The 25081-nt window shown below is 40.7% G+C and overlaps 2 protein-coding genes across 2 annotated transcripts; both read right to left on the reverse strand.

Annotated features, from left to right (window-relative positions):
- Window positions 1-121: 121 nt before the first annotated feature.
- LOC125969847 (cortexin-1) lies at window positions 122-9732 on the reverse strand. The gene is made up of 3 exons (XM_049721954.2): window positions 9610-9732; window positions 7309-7427; window positions 122-2660 (listed from the first exon to the last, which is right to left on the reverse strand). Exon 3 carries the CDS (start codon window positions 1966-1968, stop codon window positions 1585-1587), a length of 384 nt encoding a protein of 127 aa, XP_049577911.1. The 5' UTR covers window positions 1969-2660; window positions 7309-7427; window positions 9610-9732; the 3' UTR covers window positions 122-1584.
- Window positions 9733-20429: 10697 nt separating this feature from the next.
- On the reverse strand, window positions 20430-24861 carry timm44 (translocase of inner mitochondrial membrane 44 homolog (yeast)). The gene is made up of 13 exons (XM_049721885.1): window positions 24799-24861; window positions 24319-24423; window positions 24010-24213; window positions 23855-23935; window positions 23600-23749; window positions 23386-23522; window positions 23173-23258; window positions 22597-22689; window positions 22267-22391; window positions 22132-22182; window positions 21944-22033; window positions 21685-21795; window positions 20430-21117 (listed from the first exon to the last, which is right to left on the reverse strand). Exons 1-13 carry the CDS (start codon window positions 24826-24828, stop codon window positions 20998-21000), a joined length of 1383 nt encoding a protein of 460 aa, XP_049577842.1. The 5' UTR covers window positions 24829-24861; the 3' UTR covers window positions 20430-20997.
- Window positions 24862-25081: the final 220 nt, after the last annotated feature.

Below are 25081 nucleotides of genomic sequence, written 5' to 3' on the forward strand. Positions count from 1 at the left end.
TCCCATTTCAGGATAGAAAATGAATGGATAAAATTTGAGCGACTATCAACCAGGTTGATATAAACTGCACATATTTTTGGGGGTTGTAATTATGGCACAAAATGAACAGCACATACTCAAATGAAGAAGATTTTTTTTTAATTATTCCTTTTGACCGATCATACTCAGTGTATCAAAACCAAAGCAAAAAAGTTTGAAAAAGATGTTATTACAAAACAGAAAGACAAAGAAAAGCAATCAGCTTTGCCTCCCTCAAAGACACGGCTGAGTCACTCCTTTCAAATATCGACAGTGCAGTTTTACATAATCAGGAAGGACGAGAAGATAGCAAAAAGGAGACTCTCAAACTTGAGTCAAGATTAGAAAAATAAAGCCGTATTTTACCTAAAGGTTGCTTTAGCTTCATTACCACACTTGTCAGGCAAATAAAATGATTAACTAAAGTTGCAGTAAGAGATTATATCTGTATATATTGGATCAATATGGCTTGTCAAGTTATAGACACAAAAACACACGACACTGAGAAGAATTGACGGAGACACAAACTACCTGCTGTGGCTTGAAAAAGCATCTGAAGTTGCAGTGCTACTCAAGGGATCAACGTTTATAAATGCCATCAGCACAAAAAAAAAAAAAATGTGAGCATGTGCAATCCTTGATGAGCACATAACTAATGGATGCTTTGTAATGGCTGTGATTAATTAAAGGGCCCTTTGCTTAAGTGTAAACTCGCCATTTTTGCCTGTGTGTTAGTGGCACGTTCTGATGTCAGCTTTCCAAATGTAAACCTTAGATCAGCAGCTTTCAAAGTGGAGGGGAAGCAGCTTGAGTGGAAAAAATTGTGTCTACGTACGTATTAAAGGTGTTCAAAAAAAACGGTTGAATGACAAAATCGTTTTTGAATCGTTTTTGAATCGAATCGTTACATCCTTGAATCGTATCGAATTTACATGATAGATTTTTTTTTAAAATGATCTGTTTAAAATTTCTGATTTGCTCTTTCCTTGACTTTAATTAACTTGAAAATTTGGAGCGCTTTCACATGGCATGACATTTCACATACCGTAATTTTTCGTCTATAAGCCGCACCGGACTATAAGCCACACCAGCTAAAACTCATTATTCCGGGTTAAAAATTCGCGAAAAAAGTCGCGGTTTATAGTCCGAAATTTACGGTAAATCTTCATAGATTTTCATAACTATTGTTCCATTTCGCTGTTTTACATTCTCTTACTATCCCGCGTTTGAAAGACCCTGCAATAAATGTGTGAATATGACGATAACGGATTCGTGTATTTCTATTTTGCTCACGTGATGCTGTGCTGTGTGCTGTCAAGATAGCACAACAGGTCAGATTAAGGCAGCTTCATTATTTTGGCTTTTTGTGGTCCTGCTGGTCTGTATGAGTGCAGTCATGATACGCCTCATATTTACACTACCACATCTAAAACCAGGACTTTACACGAACATTTACAAAAAAATACCCCTTGAGTGTGTTCACAATATGATTCATTGTCCACGTGTAGATTTCAAAGCTTCTGAAAGATTGTATCCATGTGCAATGTTACCCTTCTTGAACCCCTTTTACACCAGCGCGTAATCAAACTGACCCCTTTCCAGCCCCTCCTTGTGGTCAGTCCAGGATGATGCGGGCATGCGACTGTAGGGGTCCAGCAGGATCCTGAAGCACCTGACCAGCAGGAAGACCAGGAAGAGCATAAGGAGGCCCACAAAGGCCAAAGCCGTGCGCTGCTCGGCGTCCACCCCGACCAAGGCCAGCGGTGGGCTGCTGCTGCCACCGCCGCCAGCGCCGCCGGGGAGGGGAGAGCTGGCCGGGGACAGCAGCAACTCGTAGTCGAGCGTGGGCCCATCGCTCATCCTCCACGGGGCCCGGAGGCAGGGTTTGCACACCGACTGGATGGTGTGTGTGTTGATAGGAGGTGAGGAGAAGGAAGGGAAGGTGTTCATGAGCGACTGATTGTGGTCTAACTTTTATTTGGTGTTTAAACCAAATATCGTGTTTCGCTTTGAGCTATTTCCAGATTGTTTTCCTCCGGTGCCGTTTCAACTGCCAACTGTGCTCCTAATCTGATGTGACAACGAGCCACACACTTAGATTAAGCCAGACTATTTATGAGGGAAATTGCACAGCAGTGACCGCCTTGGGGCAATATTATTTTTAAGGAAATAATCAGAGAAGACAGGATGTCACGGCAAGCCAAGGTCAATGTTCCGGGAGCTGGTACGGTGCTAATTAAGAAACAGGAAGAGCTGACCAGAACGGTGTAAGGGCGTCAGGTCACCAATGCTTTTTTCTACAGTCTTGCTTGGTGGACAAATAATGCAAAAATAGCAAACAGTGTGTTACAAAAAAGTCTGCGTAGCAAGAATAAAGAGCGATAAGTGGGTTTGAGACGTCAAGTGTTCCGAGGAGTTCTTCTCACCATTTTCCTTAGGGATGAGCACTAAACACACACATGGAAAAAAAAAATCTGTCTAATGGCAAAGCAACAGGAGGTAGAAAATAGCCAGTGTGAGTCTGTCAAAGGTGTGAAATTCTTTCATTTAAAACGAGTCCAATCGTCTTTAGAATCTGCTCGAGGTGACGTCCTTTGCCGACATGACGTCAGCAGTTAGTGCAGCTCCAATTTACTCGACACCTGAAAGAAAATGTACATATATATTTATGAATTGAGTTTTTTTTTCTGAGATGTCAGCAACGAATTACAAGTCGAATTGTAACGAACATGGCAGCAATAACGTTAAGTCACACCTGCTTCGTTTCATCCTTCCACCATATTGCTTTCATTAGTAGCCTTAATAAGTAATAAGTGACAGTGATGTTGCCCCATCTGTGCACACCTACCAGGTAATGAAGCTGATGATGGCCACATTAGCTGAAATGAATAGTGATTATAGTCACCGGGATGGGATTACATCAAGCCTCGTTTGTCAGTGCACGGTTACACGGACACGCATTGGGTACCCTCATTCATCTCGAACGGTGACAGGAGGGGAGACAAAGTGGAGCCTCATCAATAATCTAAAATCACTCATCTCTTGTGACTGACTGGGTTTCAAATCACTGAAGACACGTGACACACCCGTTGTGTGTGATGAACAATGAATTTATGAAGATGAATAGAGGAGGTGATGGATAGGGAGGACACATGTTGCCACGGTGATTGATTAGCGGGGGAAGTGATATGGTTTTTTTCTGTTTGTTTGTTTTTTTTCGCCCACTAACCAATCTGTCTGTCAATGTTTCCGATCTGTGGTTGTCTCCAGGGTGCTTGTTGTACTGACTGAGTCTGGAAGCCGGGAAGGAAAGATACAACGGTGCCAGTGTGTGTGTGTTCCCGTGTGTCTGAGTAAGAAAAAGCCAAAAATAGGTTATAAAACCTTAGAAGTCCTTTCAAGGACGTTATTACTATGATGGGATGGGTTGGGTTGGTTGTCTTATAAACAAAGTTGTCATTTTGTACAATGCTGACGTGCCCTTGAGCAAAAGGCTAAATCTTTATTTTGATTTATTGGTTGGCATTACAACTGCAAGTCATTTCATTAGGTACACCTATGTGTCTGTGACGTATTCATTTAAGAAGGGCACACTGACTCACTGGTGTTGAAACTGTCATTTGTTATTTATAACCCGACTAGACATTATGCTTGCATTAATTAAATTGGAATCAAACCCTGCACTTCTGAACTGTGAGGCGGCCCTGTTAACCATTGCCGTTGACGGAAACAGTAAACACATCACCGCCGTATCCAAACTGAACTGTACTGCTTGACATAAACGTGTCATTGATATTGACTTGATGTGACTATTCATGAGTCCTTGAGTTCATTCATCACCTAAGGGACCGAGCTGCTACCTGTGGAGTGCTGCTAATGAACAAGTTAGCATGTAGGTCACCTTGAGCACAAAAGAAAAACAGAGGGAGTAAAAATAAAATAAAAGTCCAAGGTCTATAAATTAACCCGCAAGTATGCACATTGAAAAAGAAAAGTCCAGCCTCTGAGATATTTTTAGACCAAGTGTCTGAGGAGTCATTTCTCTTTGCACTCTTAGCTCACCGCCAGACGTCTCCTCACGCGTCGTAATTCGCCTGGCAGACAGGCGCTAGCTACAATAAGGATGATAAAGTTTGACAATTAAATCCTCTATTGTTTCTCCCTCTCCTCACAGTCGTAAGGTTGCGCTTGGACAAGCAGCAGAAGGAGGGCATTTGCGTGCGAGATGCCCGTAGAAAGACAAACAGACACTCGGAGGGCGAGCGAAATGTTCTTTCAGCCTGTGTGCATGCAAATGAGGAGCACTTAAGACTGCTGACCTTTTAAAACTAAATGTTACCAAAGAAAAGGCAGACCATTTTGAATTAACACTTCAGATGGCACTCGTTCAAGTAGGAAGCAGCTATTATGTTCATAATTAATTATTAATTAGTTCATAATTTTTGGTGTGTTTTGAGCTTTTGGGTTCCACTTTATATCGACGCGTGCTCTATATGAGGTCATGTAAAAAAAATAAAATAAAAATGTACTCCCCCAACACTTTACCCTCATCAGGGTGATAAATGGCGACTAGTAAAGAGAAAAAGTGGTCCGCTCCTGTTGGAAAGCGTTCCAATCAGCTCACGGAGAAACTAACTTGACATTGTGGCAAAGCAGACAAATGAGCGAGCGCTATTGAGGGCAAGACAAATGGAAGTGTACACAGATGAAGGAGCAAGGGGAAAAGAACAAGCTCTTTGTGATTCTCAACAACAGCAAGCAATTCCATCTGGGAACCTGCCCCACCATCTATCATTTTAGCCACCGCTCAAAAGAACATGAAGTCTATTTCCTCTATCAGCAATTTTAAAGGCTTTCAAGGTTACTTCCATTTTACTATTCACAGTTCTCAAGATTTCACATCACAGCTCGTTTTGTACGTTTCTGACGCATTAAATAAGGCCGATTTGAATACAGAGGTCGGGCGGGGATGTCAGCGTCGTGTCGTGTGTATGGTGTGGATGTGTCCGTGTGTGTGTGTGCTTCTTCGAAGACGTCAAGCAGGATCGGATTTCCAGACGTGGCCTCCGGCTCGTCGTGTCATCTCCTCTGGTTGTTTATGTCACTGTCCCTGACAGCATGAAGCCCCAGTTTAAATCTGACGTCCTTAGATACGGGTTGACTCGGTCACTGGTCAATAATCATTTGATATCCCTGCATCACCACAACAGATATGCTGTTTTTAAAAATAAAAAATAATAATTTGAAGTTTTGGGGTATTTCAACGAATCGGTACTCAAGGTTATAGTCAATACCAGTACCAACCGCCATCTTGTATCTGTTTGACAATTGGGAATTCATATTGATGTTTTCCCAGGAAGATGCAATTTCTCTAAGTATAATATACTTAGTAGAGGAATGAAAATGTAAGAAACCTTAGAAAATTGGTTTCCTGTAATTTGTAAAAAATTGTAATTTGTTTCATGCGATTTGAAGGGGAAATGCTATATTGGGATATATAAGCCTTTCTAAAAAATATCTGTCATTGGCTTTTGTAGAGAGACGATTGTAAACCAGATTTCGACATATCTGTCAAATTACTTCCAAACTCTCAAATTTGCTGGGAAATTTACAGCAATCAAAAAAACCCACAGACACAGTCACTTTATCACTCTTGTCCACCAGCAATTGCGGCACACTTCAATCATGTGCGTCATATCTGACCATCACTTCCATCCAGTCCCTCTCAACACTCTGCAGTGTTGTCACTTGAGTCGCTTTATAAAATTGCCCTTATCACCCTACTCTCTAAAGCCCCCGGTCCCTCCAGTCAGAGTTAATAAACGTCAGACCAATCACCCCCACCTACATCCTATATTTAATTCACAAATCCAACACATGAAATATTCATAAGAGGAGGACTCGGACAGGTCCACAACTGGTAACAAACAGGTCAAGCAGAAATAGATCTAACATTTGCATGAGTTGAATATTGGTAAATATTCTTTCGGTATTTTTTCACAGCTAAGAATCATTGTGAATTTTCCAAAATGTAAAAATATCAAATTTATTTTCTGGAATGGGGAGAACAAGCAAGGAGGAGAGGAAAATAAAAGTAAAGGAAGATGAGAAGCGCTGCAATATGGAGTTGTCAGCACTCTTAAAATCTGAAAACAGCACTTCCCTTCCATCAGGCAGCCCGTCTATCAAACCTACCGGGACAGAACGGACGCGGTGCCAACCCATCATTCCGGTCCACGACCGAGGCCATATACTCGAGATTACATGTTCTCCCCACACAACACAACACTCAGCAGGAACTTTTTTTGTGGCCGAATTCCCGAGAATGCAGATGATTAGTCGAGAAGTGGAACAATGTTTTTTGGGTCTGATGAAAGAAGAGGTGAGGATTGATAAGAAGTTTGCAACTCTGATTCTATTATTGATAGTGGTTGTTTTATTATCAATTCTCTTTGGGGGAGGAAACAAAATGAAATTTCAAGTGAAGTGGTCCTCTCTTGTTTGCTGTGATGTTTTTATTTGGTGTATGCCATGAGATTTTTCTCGAGTTGACTTGGGGTGGGTTGCCGGTTTTGTTTACCAGCCATTCTAATCAAATAAATAAAACGGTTGCCTTCTGTCACACTGCTGGCTTTGTGCGAAGGAGCATGGAGGAAAAGGGTGGATTCAAGTACAAGGAAGCAGGAAGGCAAGACCAGGGAGCAATTTCAATTTCAATGAAGAATTACTTTCAAAAGAACAAAAAGGGTAACTAAAGTGTGTAGACTTGTGAAAAGAAAATTAAGGCTTTTTTAAAAGCAGGTTTCAAAGTAACGGCAAAAGTCAGAATGAACTGAACTCAAGACAAAAATAAGCATAACATGAAGAGCGTTGCATGACAGCAACACCAAAAATGGCCGAAAGAGCCCAAGGTATTAAATACTAGCAGTGATGACACAATGACATACACCTGGACACATGTGGCTGGAGGGAGCTGATTGGTTGACACAAGAGACCAGGTGAAAGCAATAAACTAACAAGCATGAATAGCTCAATAGGCTTAAGTTTAAGCTTAAGCTTATTAATCTTAGTTCAATAAATAATGGGAAACACTGTCACAAATTTGGCATCTAAACTGCTTATGTAAATCGAGTCCATGAAATGCACTTTGGTGGTAAATCGCTAATTTCACCCATAAAAGCTCAGCAAGACCCCGCTACCTGCCCTGATCACCTTGTGACAAAAGAAGTCACCAGTTGGACTTGTAAGAAGCGCTTAAGAAAAGACATAACAAAGACACGGACATATCACCTTGCTGAAGTGAAGGCCGTCTGTGTAGCTGATTACATTATTGAGTTTACGGCCGAGCAGAGATTGGGGGCGCTGGGTTGGAAAGCCTCGTGCACCGCAAGAGGCCAAACACATCTGGGCTGGAAAAAATGGGAAAGATTATCTGCACACTTTGCGGACCATCAGCACTTTTCATTGACACATGTCCTCAGGTTTTTTTTTTTTGTTATCCCAGTTAATAGACTCTCCCTGGGAGCTAAGCATGAAGGGTGGGAGACTGGCTTGTTGGCGGGGGGTGTCTTTAAATGACACCAAATGGGTTGTTTATGACCTTGTGTGCTACACAGCCACATTACATACAGCCAAATTGAATTACACTCAGTGTGACATTGCTATTATTTCAGGGGTAATAAACTGAGATATGAAAAAATATATAGACATACGGGTCATTTTCCCCACAGAGCCACTTTAAAAAGCCGTTTTAGAACTGAAGCGTATTATAGCATTTAAATTACGGCTGTCAAAACAAGGAGCCAAAGACAATTTGGTGTCTTTAAGAAAGACCTGACAGCATCAGGAAGATGCCGCCTTGGTGGGCGATGAAGAATAAATGATATGGCAGCTAATAATGCAGACAGGATGTAGCACAGTGTGTGTGCTGATTCACTAATGTGCTTTTTTTTTCATTGTACATCCTCCTGGTAAACCTCAGGTGGGCTTGCGAGGCAAACCCACCATGGTTTTTATTTTCTGCGGCCACTCTCCTCCAGTTACAAGTCATTACGGGACACGTTGGCGAGCGCTTCCCGGAGATCAGCATTACCTCGGCTGTTGTTTTCTAGTTACCACCAATGGTAAGCTGAGAGTGCACATGGAAGGCAAAGTACCCCCCGACTACTGTATATATGTTGCCTATAGGGTCGGACCATGAAAAAAAATACTTCCAAGGGGGGGCAGTAATGACTTCTCTTATTTACGCTCACAGTAAAGTGTTCCCTCATCATATCACGGTTCACCTCTTTTGACCCTTTGTATTGCCGATTCTCAAAATTGTTTTTATGGTTATTATTATAGTGTACAGAGAAGTCTGGATGTAGAGTTACGCACTTTCAGTGTAGTACCACAATGCGCCACAACATGCCAGGCAGCACTGAGGTCGACTGGAAGAGATTGAGCATAATTAGAAGCAAGAAGAAGAGGCAGAGAAGGTCCCAAGATTCAACTGAGCTCCAGTACTAGTTGTTCCCACAGAACACAAATAAAATATGTGATGAGATACCGTTATGTGACATCAGTGAAGTCATGTAACAAATGCTAATTACCATTAGCAAGATGGCAATTATTCAGCTATTTAATTATTCACGCAAGGCCCTGATTTCCTGGCCTTGCACACCTATAATCATGTGATTTAGTTCATGATATCATACGCATTGATTTTCAAAACTGTGACATGATGATGAATAGAAAAGTGAGACTCACTTTTCTTAGTAACACTTTTTAATTGAAGAGTCATGCAAATGGATGACTGATGAGGAACATGTTCAATCCTAATGAGCCACAACAGAGCTTCCTGCAAAATAATAAAGAATCTTTCCGGCTGGGAAATTCAATAACCTCAAGGTGTCTTGCTCCTGGCGAAATAGGGATTCTACACAAGCAGCATCATGATGTTGCCGACAAGGTTGCAAATAAATTCAAGTAATCAGGTGTGGTTGAAATACTGGCAAGATGTTAGGTTAAGAAATATCAAATTAAATAATTATTTTTTTTTTTTTTTCAAAGAATGAATTTTGGACAGTACTTTCTAAAACACATTGCAACGCATATTTTGCTGTAAGAGAAAAACTATTATAGTATTTAAAAACTACAGTAAGAAACATATCTTTGCTTATCCATTCATCCCAGCTAATTATATTGTCAGGCATAATAATTAATTCCTATTGAAATAGATGGAATAAGGTAGATTTATTTATTTATTTATTTATTTATTTATTTATTTATTTATTTATTTGTTTGTTTGTTTATTCATTCATTCATTTTTGCTTGATGGTGTGCCGTGAAATGTTTTTTTTTTCAATTTTCCTTTTTTTTTTCAAACCATAAACTTTGGTTCAAAACTTCATGCATATATTGTAATCTTATACTTTTATACAGTACACACATATAAAGGTTGGTCCGCAAGCAAAATTATATGGCATGCTGAGCTGAAGCAAAGCTCACATTGCAAAAAATGCAACTTTGTTTTTAATCAATCAGCCTAATAAAACTGAGATCCATCCAATAAGCAAACCTTTTAAACAGAACATAAATTGCTGCACAAACCTGATGCTACGCGAGGTTCCTCAGCGGCAGCCTCAAACTTTGTGATGCTGTTACTGTCCTCCTCCACCTCCTATCCCACCTCCTCCGCCTCCGCCTCTCTTGCTGCTGCTCAGCGGTGCTTTTGCACAGACTGGAGACTCCCTGCAAAAAAGCAGCCGCTTGTTTCAAGCCACACCCACATCGAGTCAGCATCCAATCAAGGTTAGGATTTTTTTTCTACCTGCTTGTAACAATGCTAGAAATTAATGACACCCAAAAGCTGGTGATTTTTCTCCTTATGCAAGATCATCAGGTGCATTGATATTAATGAGATACAATGCAAATTAGACCTTTCAAAATGGCTTTATTTTATTCGACTATAGAAAGGAAACTGCGCTACTGCTGAACCAAATTTTAATCTTGTGTCAAAGATGATAAAGAAAATAGTTTATTATAAATACACATTTTGATACTGGATGTTAATGTAGCAAAAAAAAAACCCGCACTTTTCCCCCCATCTAAACTTTTAATGCAGTTTTAGTGATTGGAAGGGCAAAGGTTTAATGTTGTGGCAAGCGCAAGACAGATAAGACGTCAGTCCAGCGATGTGCACAATCATCACAAAATGCAAAACCTGATTGGGACACCACAATCTGTAAATATCTCCAAATTGTTCTATTCAGACGCACCATTAATACGTTGGTGCTCGTTCGCTACCGTAAAATGACATTTAATAGACCTACTAGATGTATTATTGTGCAGTGTTAACACCCCTGTGTGTCCTTGAAATGTCTATTGGCACGCTTCAGACCACACTAGACTGTTGTAAAATTTCTGCAGGTCTCCATTGAGCTTCTGCTGTGCATTGGGGAGAATTAAAAAAAATCTAATAAAAAGTTCTTTTTTATGCCTGTTACAAAAAATCAATTAATTACAAAGTGTTAATGTGCAATCTTGCAAGGGCCAAGTATAAAGGTTACCGATGCCATTGTGACCTGACTCATCATTTAATACCTGCTCAGCAGACAATCTACAAATTTCTGCTCTCTGATGATATTTTGGTTTAACCAAAACTTTCAAACCATTTGTACTCTCCTCTCCTCTTCTGTCCCTGTTCCTGCGGGAGACGTAATGACATCTGTGCAATCTGTGCCGCCTGCTGCCGTGCTTCCTCGTGACGCCAGTCGCTGCTGGCACGATCACCTAGTATGGGTTCCAGGTACAGTGGCTCGGTGCTGGGAAATTGTTTATGCGTTCCCAGGCGGGAGACAATTACAAGGAGGACCAGTCGAGCATGTGGTGTAGCCTTGATTAGATTTAGGACGGTGGCCTTTTGGATCGTGAGGTACGACCTCCACTTTAGCAAAAGAAATAACTGATAAGTTTTTCCCTGTTTGCAGGGGTTGTTATTTTTACATTTGTCTTTTAATTAAAAGATAAAAACACGTAAATCATTTTCAATCTCATGCCTTCCATCTGTGCAGGCAAACACAATCCAGGAAGTTTGTGATGAACGTGATTGTGCGTGTGGGCGTCAAACCTTAAAGCACCCAAATGAACTTACATCTAATAACATGGTACTTTTAATTAAAGCAATTTCCTCTTGGAACAAATTGGCAGCACATTAGGGACTAGAAATGCTCTTGAGGGTATGAGTAGAACGACTCTAAGCGTGTGTGTGTGTGTGTGTGTGTATTTAAAATTACATCACAGATAATGTGTGTCTCCATGAGATTGTTTTCTGTAAGAGGTTCCATTTAGACCCTAATCTTATTTGTTGAATAACATTTCCCAGCTTATTAACCTTATAGCATATATTTATGATGTATGTCTTTTTATGTGTTTGTGTTTTATCCTGCATCCAAACATTTGTCTTTTGCCAATTTGAATGTGTGTGTGTGTAGTAGTGGAGGGGGCATAACCAATCAATAAGCCTGATAATGAGATCTAAGGGGGTGTCGTTATGGCGGGCCCTCGGGCTCGCAAGGGCTTGTCTTCCGTAAAGAGCACCGTTGTCCTATGAGAGAACCTGACATCATTACCCTTTCCAGCCAATACAACAATGACAAAACACCATTTACCTTTCTGCCAAAGATTTTTTGTGTGTGCTTACATGAATCACGATATCCTTTTGATGCATCAATGTGTTTTAAAATAGGGATACTTTATAAAAATAATACGTCATCAAATATATTTAATTTAATTTTTGTAAAATATATGTATATATATTCTAACACTAACCTGGTCATCAGATCCTCACCAAAGAAGTGTGCTATTAAAATGCATCACACCTACAAATTTGTAGATCCATTATACGTACAATAACCATGTGTACCATATTTTCCGCACAATAAGGCGCGCCGGATTTTAAGGCGCACCTTCAATGAATGGCCCATTTAAAAACTTTGTCCATATATATATATGTCCATATATTTGGACACGCCTGCTGTAGTGGCTCAATATTGGTCCATTCATAAGGCGCACCGGATAATAAGGCGCACTGTCGGCTTTTGAGAAAATTTGAGGTTTTTAGGTGCGTCTTATAGTGCGGAAAATACGGTAGTACATTTTCAGAAAGGTGTTGCAGTACGATTTTGACTGGTAGCAAGTGGTTGCATACACACATAGGCATGATTACATGAATGAACACGGACATGCATGGACGTGAGTGTGTTTTATGTAGTATGTGGAGGGAGTGGGGGGCACTGGAAGCTTGAAATCTCCTCACTCTTCCCTGAGGCTCCATATCCCTGAAGGCTGTAATCCATCCCTTGGTGAGAGCTGGCAAATGGATCACGAGAAAAACATGAAGAGAACAACGCATTGGCCTTCAACGTGATTGAGGCAAAGTGAGCTGACTGTACGTGAAAGTCATCAAAACCTGCTGGGGATTCGAGCTGGTTTGTCACCACTGACCTTGTAGGTCTTTGTCCATTCCGTGTGTGTGTTTTGTGCGTGCGTGTGTGTAATTTACTGTGCAAGGTTTCGGCTGATGGAGCACAGAGAAACCTTGCTGAATTGTATAGTGTCAGTCCTCCAATTGAAGGTTTAGGTTAGTCTAACATTCAATTAATTCTGCAGGGGATGCCGAGCTGAATCAGTACATTTGTCTGTGCCGTGTGCACATGAATGCAAACCTTTGCAGGACTGAACTCCCTCTGTGCCGGTTTTCCTTTTTTGAGTGTACATGTGTGTCCTCTGCTGTCAGGGTCATTGAGAGGAAAGCTTTTTATTTCCCTGGCGCTTTGCTACAAGCTGAACGAGGTGGACTCGGATGGGAAAAGCATTTAATTGTTCCCTCTTTGTCTTGTTAGCTCAAAGTTAAACACCTTATAACAGTTAAAAATGCATGCACAAATAGAAATTCGCTGTGGACAGACATGAGGTCATCAGAATTTGACAAGGCATTGAACTTTTTTGGAAGCAAATCATTCTTTTGACAATACTACCCTGTATTTGAAATATAATATCATCATGATATCAGCAACAAAACACTAATTTTAAACAAAAATAACAAAATGCATATTGCTGACATCAGCATATTTTGTTCAGCCATCAACATTGCATCATAAAAGAGAGCAAGCCAACACAAACGTGAAAAAAAGTGACATATTCTATCCGTTCACAACTCAGCTCAACATAATGCTCAGTTATTCGTCAATTTATGAGGTAGAATGAAAATGTTGTCTTTGGGAGCCCACTCAAACTGCGTTAAGTTTCCGCGAAGGGTGGGAGGCTTACAAGCGCCAGACGTTGTGTTGAAGCCTGAAGGGAACACATTAAAAATTCAAAATTGCCTCTTCATCAGCTTGCTGTAGAAATGCAAAAACAGAGATGAGTGACCACTTTTAGATATTTTCATCTCAGGTTTTAATTTCCGCTCTTTGCATATTTTATCAAAAAGACCCCTCACCTCCCTCCTTAATCTCCCCCCCTCATCTTACTTCCTCCCTCCATTGCTGTCTCCTGGCCTCTATCCATCATGCCATTTGACTTTAATATGCTTTACACAGGAATATAAGCCATTCATCACTCTGTGCCGAGGCCCAGGACATTGCCTTGCTGCACATTTCATAGGCCAGTAAGCCTCGGCAATAGAACCGCTAATGCCTCTATTTAGTCCGGCAGGCGGGTCAGGTACAATCCGTCACAGGCCCGATTGTGTCACGCCCTTTATGGACCCACAAGCCGTTTCTTGGTAAACATATCTTTGTCTCTATGGATGGATGGATGTAATTGGCAGACTGACTCTTGACACGTATATCGCTAATGCTTGCTGACTATATAATCACATTTTGCAACTTAATCACAATAATACAGCTAGTGTGATAATGCCAACGCGAGTAGAATAATATAAACAGGAATTAAGGGGCTCTAATGGAGACTTTGCCGCTAAGTAGGATGCGGAGGTTCACCGGGAAATAAAAGTCTGTGGGGACAATGAAGTCACATTATCAAGTACCATTCATGCATCGCTTTAAAATGACTGCAATTATTCCTTGAAGCATGATTAGCCTAGCAGGGATTCTCGAGAGGACTGTGCAGTGGATTAAATGTGTCAGTTCGACATTAGTGTAATTCGGTAGGGGATTGTAAGAAAGGAAACGTTGAACGTTGAAGAACATTCAAGTGTGTTGTAACTTTTGTTACCAGGCTTTGCGGGGTAGCAACGAGGTTTTGGACACAACAAAAGTATTAAAAAAAAGTCTTGATATACATAAGAGCTGCCATATACTATAATCAACACATATTTATTAAAAAAAAAAACAATTCTGAATGATTGTCAAACACAGCCAATAACATATTATTTGTAATTAGGGATGTTTGATATGTCTTTTTTTTTTCAGACCGATACCAGTACTCAATTCTCGAATAGTCACTAATATTGATACGTACCAAGTACTGATACATTTGATTCATAAATTTGCCCCCCCCAAAAAAAATTAAACATTAAAACACCTGTGACTTATAGTCCAGTATGGCTTATATATGAACAGAACAGGATTCTCTCCTAATTTTAGCTGGTGCGGCTTATATTCAGGTGCGGCTTACATTCCAGAAATCACAATACTTTAATTTATCGGCCGCTGACTTAAGTACCAATACCTTGAAATATGGCTGGTGTACTTGGTATCGGTACACACCCATATCCCTACCTGTTTTTTTTTTTTTTTTTTTCTGTGTGGATTTTTCATTTTTATTGTGACCTTTAAACGTCCTTTTTATAATACAAAAATCATGGGATCAAGCAAACTTTAGTGGAAAAAGTATAGACTCGTTTCAAGCTCATTTCAGGAGTACTTAACTGCTGCTTATCACAGGTCATCAAAATTCCTGCGTAGCTTAATGACGCTTAATGAAAAGATGCTGTTTAATGATTACTGCACAAGATGTAGAATTTTATTAAGGGCATAAATGGCATAAGATAAAAATTTATGATTATTTTCTCTGCTAAAGCAGTTGTCTGCAGCGATTTATTTATTTATTAGAATTATTGCTGTTTGTTTATTATGATTTGCTGCATTTTGCTTTTTCTCATGAGCGGCATAGGTGAGCTGTAGGTTATCCCAGCTGACTTCATGTGAGAAGCGGGGTCAACCTCATCAAAGTAGGGGACGTATAGACAAACGCTTATTGGCACTCACATTTATAGACAATTTAGATTCTTCACTTGCTTTTATATGCAAAAGAAAGCAAACCCACACAAGCACAGGGAGAACATTAGTGTAGAAGAAAAGAGCAAAGGTTCAAATCCAAAACTACCCAACCATGCTGCCCCTTGGGAATAAATGCAATTTTTTTAATGACTCCTCCCCCGCTGCTATTTACAGCACTGCACACTTGCCGTGGTTACTTTGCCCTCACTCTCATCTCTAATGTTCCCAGCTCAGTTTTTATTCATCCATGTTATGAGTCCTCATCTTTCCCCCCCTTGTCCTTATTCTCGTTCCGCCTTCTGCCTCCATTCATGAATCAACTTACCTCCTCTACCATTCTGACCCTGACCTTAATAACTATTGATGAGAGGAAGGAACTATTCATTCGCAAGCTCATCTACACTACCTGTCAAACTGATGTGCGAACACGATCAGAGTTAAGGGGGAACTAATCAGTCCCAACACAAATCTGTAGATTTGCACTCTGACCTGTAATTTCTCAGGAGACTCCCAGAACATTCCTTTTTCATGATTAACAACAATTTTCTTTATGCTAATGCACACAAGCCCCAGTGACCGATAGGACTTGGTACTAGCGTGGAACGTTAATCTAACAGTGCCTTCATCATCATTAGGCTTATTGATAGGCGGTAGCGAGCAGAGAGCTAAGTAGAGCAGCAGGATATAACCTGTAACCCACCCGGCTTATCCTTAGGCCCTCCAAGTCCCAACTTGATTCTGGCCTATGGATTAAACGCCATTGTGGTTCAGGTCAGCTGTCTCATTTGCACACAGGAGTCGAGACCTCCGCTAAGGATTACACAATGTTCAGCAAAGACCAGTACTGGCTTGTAGTACTCAATCAGAAGTCAACAAAGGACCAGGACCTTTTTTTGTTAGAGCTCTTATATACATGATAAATGTCTCTCCCTATTTTTCTCTGTCCGCCTGTGTGGGCCCAACTGTGGGCCAAAAAGTTAATGGCCTTGTTTGACACTCTTCCAGGCGACTTATGAAGCAGTGTGTCTGCAGAGGAGCTCCATGTGTATTTACAGCCAGCCATGCTCCCATCATGCCGGTGTACTCAGAGTTCTCCTGCTGTGGCTAATATGGGCACTAGGGCCACTAAATCTTACGACATATCAGACCTCTGGACGGGAAAGGTAAACACAACCCCAACTGCTTGGGGGGAGCAGAGACAGAAGCCGATCAATAGAAACAGCATTTGCATCCATTGTTTTGCCTCCTCTCAGCAGAATCACTTTTCTCATAAAGGATCTGCTCCCTGCAATTAGAATGAGCAAGCTGATGGCGTCACGAGTTTGGAGAGAGGATTTGATTTAAGATAGACAGGAGTGACGATAATGGGAGTGAAATTTAGGTAAATTGTGTCCCTCGGGGGAAAAAATATATTTTAAATGGTCAAAAAGAAAAAAAGTTACCATTCTGTAGAATTACGGAATACTACTACTACTACTACTAATAATAATAATAATAATAATAATTTTTTGTCTTATTGATTCAATCTGATTAAAGATATCCCTGTGGCCCTATCTTGTACCACTAGAATGTTTAAGACACCAAATGTCGGGCTGTCTTCACACCCACAACGGCGCAAACATCCATTTTGTAATTTCATTTGTCCAAAAGAAGGAAGATACCAAATACCAAAAGAAGGAAAATTCTACTCATGCACGGGAGGGGTTAGTGAAGTGAAGCTAGTAGTGACACTGCAAACTAGTAGTGTAGAAATGAAGTGCGTCTGTGAATATTGTTTGTTGTTGTTGCCTAATTTGCACACAACTATGCTTTCTCCACATATTCAATGCATATGTAGTTTATTTATTATAGAGACCACCATACATGATTACTGCTTGTGTCTTTGTGACAGCAATCATGGTGGAAAATTGGATGTCAAATGTGAATAAAAGACCCCACCGAGATGTGACAATTTGATGACCTGTGTAGTGAGCAGTCTGTCTGCTTCAAAGCATGCAAAGCCACACACAGTGACACACGTACCGTAGGAGCCATCATCCAACATTTGCACTGTAATGTGATTCCTGGGAGTCGCAGCACGTCTTCCACGTCTCAGCAGCCCGTGGACGTGCATGGTGGGACAGACACGGTGTGGATCAGAGTACACTCAGAGCCTATTACTGCATGAGCACCACCTCCAGCCCTGCATAAATTAAATGCAAGCTTTGCCACTTGTCTGCAATGCTGAGGTTCTTCTATTGGATCTGCCTCTTCTCTCGTTCCGCGGCATTTTTTATTAAAAATGAGGTTGTTTCTGTTAATAACCTTCTCTCTGATATCACTGGCAGATCTTATGGGACCTCTGAGATAAGAACATATGACTTTCCATGAAAAACAACCAGCTATTGAATATTATTAGATGGTGAACATGGTTACACTTGCAATAACAACGGAAGGCTTTATGAAAAAGATGACACAGATAAGCTTTGGTAAAATAAAATAAGAGTCTCAGCAAATGAAGGGAAAAGCTTCACATGCTGCAGTGTTTCTCGATCTAATGAATTTTATTACAAAAATCTCATGGCACACCAGCAAACAAATGAAATAAAAAGGACTGAAATAATGCTGATCTTGCATTAATTTAATTTAGTTTTTTACTGACTGTGTGAAATCTGATTGAACACAAAGCCATGACTTGGTCTGAATAGCAACAGGTGGATGAGTTAATTATTCATTCTGCCTCTACATCACTATAATTGATTGATGATTTTTTTTTTTTTTTTTAATTTGGGACATATTTGGTAAGCCTATTTCCCTGTGATGACAATAGTGTCGTCTACCAAGTTGGGAATTACTGAACTCTGAAGGCAAAGCACACAATGTAAAAAAAAAAAAAATAAAATAAATGAAAAAAATTACCTAAGGTTGCACAAAAACTTTTTTAGATCTGAAACCCCCTGCTGTGCATGACATGACACCGTCATAATGCAAGATCAGCAAACATGAAAGGATTAACACTTTGGCCTCTTTGTGACACCAAAAGGAGCAGCCTCGTCAAGAAAAGACACTCCCATGAGAAAATACAGAAATTCCATCCTGGCCCAGTGCTTTGACAGAAGTGCACTTTTTCTGGTGTGTGTGTTCATGTGTGTGTTCGTGTGTGTGAGTCATGTTGGCACAGGGCCTCTGTGCACTGCCAAATCTGGGTCAGATAGAGCACCCACGCGTAATAAAAAAAAAAAAAAAAAACGCCCACGCGTACATCTGTGACCTTCATCAAGCTCTTTCCAAAACTTCCCGTCTATCAGAATCATTGTAGCAGTTTGTGTTCACTTGAACTACGCCAAATAAATTCTCATTATCGGTAACGGTCGATGCAAAAGACTTTTTGTTTTGGGCAAAGGAGAGATAATGAGGACATATAAAAAAAAAGGAGCTTCAATCTCAGTTAGATTGTCCCAAAGGAGGCCAAGTGTCATGGGAGCAGACAAAAATGACAGCAGATGAAAATGAGGGCAGCTGCTTAAAACATGTATTAAGTATTATTTGGGATAGAAAATGACTATAACAATTGTTAGGGACACGGCACAAAATGTCACAAGTGGAGCTTTTCACATTCAAAGTACTTTCTTCCATACTGAAGCTTCAATATGTTTGATGGTGCATTTTTTCCCTTTGCATTTTGTATTTTCCAAGCTGGTGTCACTCAGCCTGTCATCCCTGCTTGCATCTGCCAACTTAGATTCCAAGCCTCAGCATGACGTTTGCACTCAGCCGTCAAGTGAGATAGTCAACGTGACACTTGTGTCCCACTTCCATGGGACACGACCCAGGGCCAACCCTCCATGGAGTCATGTATGCAAAGCCCCGATTGTCTTACAGGCCACCATCATGAGTGGGGACCACATTATTCCATTTGCATCACTCAGCTAAATCCAGCTCCTCTTTACATTTTTAAAAACCTTCTAATTATACGTACAAAAAACAGGGAGACTGCTGGTATACACACACACACACACACACACACACAAACACACACACATTTGTGTCAGCTACTTTCTTGTTCAGTGCATCTCTAATCAGATCAAGTTGACCAATCTCCAGTGTGTGCATCCTCCGGGGTTGCTCCTGTGAATATCACCGAGTAGAGATTGTGGTGGTCGAGTTAGGTTGGGGGGGGGGGAGGCATTTAGAGCGATGAGCACGACATTGAAGATGCAACCTCAGCACACCTCAGCAACAAGGAGGATCCATCATGAAGGGCCGGTCTCAGGAGCGGGGGAGATGCTGGTCCTCCACCCACACAAGCACGTTTGAAGGCCTCCTCCTCAAAAACTCACACTCAAGGCTTCTGTAATCAATGGAACATGTGCAAATGTATGCAACGTTGCATCGTGCTCTTCTGGCTACCGTTGGGACCTGGCTGTCAGATAGCTGCCTCAAGCCATGAACTATGTGAGCCATCCATGTGCACCTGAACTCAGCTGAGATGCACAGCCTCACAGTTTGAATAAAGAGCAGCTCTTTTCCTTGGGGGGGGGGGGTCAGGTCTCATCTTAACGCACTCTTCCGTGAATACAAACACGCAATCTTTGACTATATAGCACTGAGAGGTACAGTAGATATTTACACAGGTGAGATTATGCTTAACATTGAAACAGTTACACATCACTTATTGAATTTTATTTCTAATCTAACGTTATTTTTTCCAGTCATATTAAAATTACTGATCCAAGGGACTGAATAAATACTCTACCATGGTTTAAAAAAAAAAAGAATGCTGTTTAGTCCACAAAGTTGATTTAAAAAAATTAAGTCCACAAAATAGGTAATTAGAATTTGAGTTATATAGTTTTTCCCAGAAACTCTCCTTGTATAATCTTTATGTACTGACTGCAACGAAGAGTTTTTTTGAATTGCTGACATACATCTAATAACAAAACACTCAAGGTTTTTCATTAAAGCAATCACATTGAGCAAAACATTCTAGTACAAATTCCATCCGATTAATGTTATAGAACGAAGGCACTCAGGGGTCGAGCTAATTCTAATATAAACTTCATTTAAAGCAAAAAGGAAATCATTTAAAAATATGTTGACACTGATCACTATTTCCTGCCAAGGACAATTATGAATGTTTGGTGGTGTTTTAATGACTTCACACTGCAACTCAGCATTTAGGTCTAAAGGAAGAAACACATCAGCTTTCACAATTTAGACTGAATTTTAATCTAAAAATAATGACTTGTGTGCAGACATTGTTAACACCCAGGAAGGAAACCGTAAAAATTGCTTGGACTGTACATTTGATTCTTATCAACATGACATTTATTTCCAAAAATATCTACTAGTGTGCGTGCGTGTGTGTGTGTAAGGGGCGGGGGCTTATATTTATTTTTCAGAATAAATATGGATTTTTTGACAGTTTGACAATGGCAATGGATGATTAACAAGGAATCGGGGTGAGATACCCAGTCATAATGGGGAATAACAAATATGATTGGGGAAAAAATTGTGGCATTTTTTTTTTTTGTATTGGTTTCCACACATTACCTGAACTGACTCTTTCAGACTTGGTTTCAGGTGCATGAGCAGTATTGGTACTCTACCGCCCCCTTGTGTGAGATGTAAAAAAAACACCATAATGAAGCAGAAACAATTTCTGCAGTGAGCTGGCTCTCGGTTTGCCCCCCATTTGATTACACAGTGTTCAGATAGAGAATGTTCACTCCTCCGGGTGGGCGAGTGTTGCTTCTGCAGATGTCAAAGAGTCTTAAAGGATCTGTTCGGTGCTTGAGGCAGAGATGTCAAGTAGTCTCCAGGCAGCATGCGGGTTAAGCTCCTCTTGGTCTCGACAGAGGGCCCACACATACATCATCCTCAGAACTTTATCCTAGCAAGAGAGAAAACGAGAATGGGACGGAACATTATTAGGTATCCCCGGATGATCTGAGTGATTATACAACACGAGGGGCGCAATATTAGATTGTTTATTGCAAACAATATAATAAAATATAATTACGACTCTCAATCCAATCCATTCCTTTTGCTCAGAATAATTGGCCTGATGTGAACCCTGTTGAGGATGATAAACATCCCCAATGTGAGACGTTCAATATGTGATGAATTGTGAGAGGGAGTCTTTTTTTTTTTTTTTTTTTTAATGGATGCTCTGAGCTCCATAAAAGCACCGCATGTCCCTGAGGCACTAGAATAGACAATTGAGCTGATTTACAGCTCATGAAGTAGTTGTTGTTGCGGGTTACGGGTATAAATAACTGCGGCTAAAAGTGTCACAATTGGCCAATTTATGTCCCCTGTGAGTACACATTTATCATTTGGCACCAAATGTAGTAATAGTCATGTCAAAATTACAAATAATTTACATTAAATATAATAATATGTATCGTCTGACCTTGAAAAAAAGGTGTGTGTGATATTTTGTGTGTGTGTCACTTACAGGGTCACCTTCCACTACTTCTCCTTTGGTATTTCGTATTACCATCACTAACTGAGCTTGGAAGGTGATGATCAATACGGGACCCTGATCCATCATCTTCCCCATGGCCAGCTGTAGAAGACGACACACACATACACAGTGAGTAAAGTGAGTCAACCATCTGTCAGAGATTTGGGGGCCGCCATTAGGGATGGCTTCCCTGCAAGCTGCTGTTTGTTTCACATCTTCTAAATTTGGTGAAATGTTGGCAGAACCTCACATCAATGCTGTCGATGTCCAGGATCTTTGAGTGGAATTGAAATCCCATGGCCTTGGCTTGTTGGATCGGGTGTGCTAGTTGGCTGTATGTCTGCATGTGATGGGGGGGGGGAAAAAAACAAAAAAAAACAAAAGTTAAAGCAAAACTTAACATTCATGACCACCATGTGTGTAAGAGAAAGATTTTACCGCTTCATAACACCAGTCCTTCAACACCTCCAGTTCCCCTCTGATCATCGCCTGCATGAACAAAGAACAAGATTTGTGTGTTTGACTGAATTGAAACAAAACTCCACAATCACGCCTTCGCCGTTTGCTGCGTACCTCGAGAACATTAGGGATGATGTCATGCTCGCACTGCTTGAGGAAAGAATCTTTGTCAAAGGATGGGTCCGACTTCAAGATTTCCGTCAGTACCTCAGACATTTCCGTCTTGGAGAAAAGTCCGCCTGGATGTGGGTGATGGTGGAACACAATAAAGCATTTAGAAGCAAAAACAACAGCAGACTGGCTCAACACATGGTCAATATGTACATTTGACTAAAATTACTGAATAATGCAAACTTTAACAATAAGATTATTATTATTATTTTTTTTTTAATCAGCAGTTCTACTGTTGTTTTTTCTTTATCGGCTTGAATGAGTCTCACACACCTATGAGGTCGGTCATTTTGTCAGTGACTGCCCGCGATGCTCTGATGAAAGCGTTGTCACTTTCGTCATACTTCATCTTCATTTCAAAGAACCCTGAAGAGAGAAAAGATGAGCGTATAATTGTAAATGTATGAATCAGGTTAAACGTAAAAATGGGGCTTCCCATAGTTCCTCTTCAAATGCCAGGTTTTGCAAAAAAAAAATACAAAATTAGACCAAGAAAAATCCTTTTATAATCTTTTCCACCATGAATGTGATCTATAACTCACTTGAAAGGAAATTACATTTTTCCAAAGATAAGTCAAATTAAACTGGGATACTTCAGACATCAATTAAAGTGCCTTTGATTAAACCCCAGATAAAGTTCTGCTCTTCTAGTCGTTCCTGACATTTTTGTAGTCACGTCCTTCAGCGTGGCTTGCAAAGAGCTTGTACAATCTCATTGCTAAAAAGTATGTCAGGAGAAGAGTACAGAAGAATTTCCAAGGCATTCAAAATAGTTATTGCCTGTTGCAATGATTTATCTTGGTCTTGCTTGTTTTTTTTAATCACAAAAACAATTTTTTTCCCACTTACTATTGAAGACTGCATTATTGTCTTTAAAGTCCTTCCACTGCTGGTACCATTTGGAGTCCTTGTGAAGCACCATACCCATGGCTTCCCTAAAAAACAAAAAAACAAGAAAAAAGGAATCTTGTCACTGTGTTTAATTCAACACGCTGGTCTGGAGAGGAGAACGTGGCCCCTCTCAGCATGAGAGCAAAGCAGGTGGGCCACTCACTCACGTACTCATTGGCTTCAAAGACCTTGTTGCCATCTGATGACCCCTTAGAGGAAAATTCCGTCCTCTTCCTGAGCCGAGGAGGGGGCCGGTATGGACCAGTGTGGCCCAGATCACCGATCTCTTTCTTTACACTCTCCATACCCTGAAAACATGTCCACAAAGTAACTGGTGAAATTCTCAACATTTGTAGATGTTCTCAGAGCATCACCAGATTCAAACCTGTGATATAGCTTTGAATGCGCCGGTCTTTCCCAACATCTCTCCACTCTTAGAGACGCTCTCTGCTGATGTCTTTGCCGTCTTGGCAGCCTCTTCCATTCCCTCTTTGATTTTCTTTCCAATTTCTGACCGACTGACCTCCTCTAGCCCCTACTCACCCAAAAACACACACACACACAAATAAAACAGTCAACTTGAACCAAATATTAATTGTAAGAAGATAAACGGAGTGACTGAGATGCTTTTGACGTTTACCTCCTTCACTGTGTCTGAGAGGGTCCCCAACTTCTTTTTGAAAACTTCAGAAGTCTTTACTGTTTCTGACTCAATTGTTTTCTAGGAAAATTATAATGTTTTACCAAATGGATGACATAAATGGGCACATATGCAATAAGTGGTCAGATACTAACATATTTCCGACGCGCTTGCCTCAATGCTTCAGACTCTTCAAGTTTTTTTGCCTCGTCCCGGAACTTTTTTATGTTTTCTTTCATTTCCTTGTTTTTGCTCATCTCCTGCTTCAAGTTATCCAGGAATTCACCGAAGAAGCCTTTTCTTCCTCCGCCTCTCTCCCCTGACAAATATCGAGCCTGGAGAAGTGAGGACTGAGGGACCTATAGATATAGTAGAGACATAACACAGGAATTAAATAAATATAAGACAGCAGGACAGTTGTGCAGTCTTGTTGGAGGCTGCACGTGTCATTTGGGGACTCCTACCTGCGAAGTCCTTGTGAGAACGCTCCGTATTCTGAAGACATTTGCTCTGTTGTGCAGCAGCAGGAAGGATGAAGGGAATGCCAAAGAGTATTTTTTCAAACATACCTGATGACAATAGCCAAAATTTTATTTATACAACACTGATCGCATGATAAATATGCATCGTAATAGTGCATTGGAGCACATGTTACATTTCATAATAGTTTAGAACATGAATTTGTGTTAATTTCACAGTTTAGTCAGTTTTGTCCGTAGTGTATTTTGACTACAGTATGGTACAATGACGGCGGAACAAGTAGCGAGATGAGTTGACATTCTAGTTACGATCCACACAGCCTCTTAATCGAAGAAAAAATAATACAAGCGACAGGTAAACCGGTTAACAGATGCACACGACCTATATAAGTCACAATAACGAAGATCCGGCAATACTTTTGAGTTACAAGTGTCCATTGAACGCCAAATGCCCCAAACCCTCACCTGATAACACTGACACAAGGGGGCCGCCATCTTGAATCTGGGGACCGTTGACCTTCTTCCGGTATCGAGTAGAGCGGTCACGCAATTTGGGGAGGAGCTTCTCTTTTCATTGGCTAACCTGGCCTGGGGGCGTGGTTTGGAACTTCCAATCGCCCTGCGCGGTGTTGGCGTGACATTTCTCCAACTCACCCAGATTCCAAATGCAAATTTCTAAACTAGGTAAACATAGGTATGAATGCGTGCATGAGTTGGATTTCTACAGCCATTAAAAAATGACCAAACT

Source organism: Syngnathus scovelli, chromosome 10 (assembly GCF_024217435.2).
Source record: "Syngnathus scovelli strain Florida chromosome 10, RoL_Ssco_1.2, whole genome shotgun sequence".
NCBI lineage: Eukaryota > Metazoa > Chordata > Actinopteri > Syngnathiformes > Syngnathidae > Syngnathus > Syngnathus scovelli.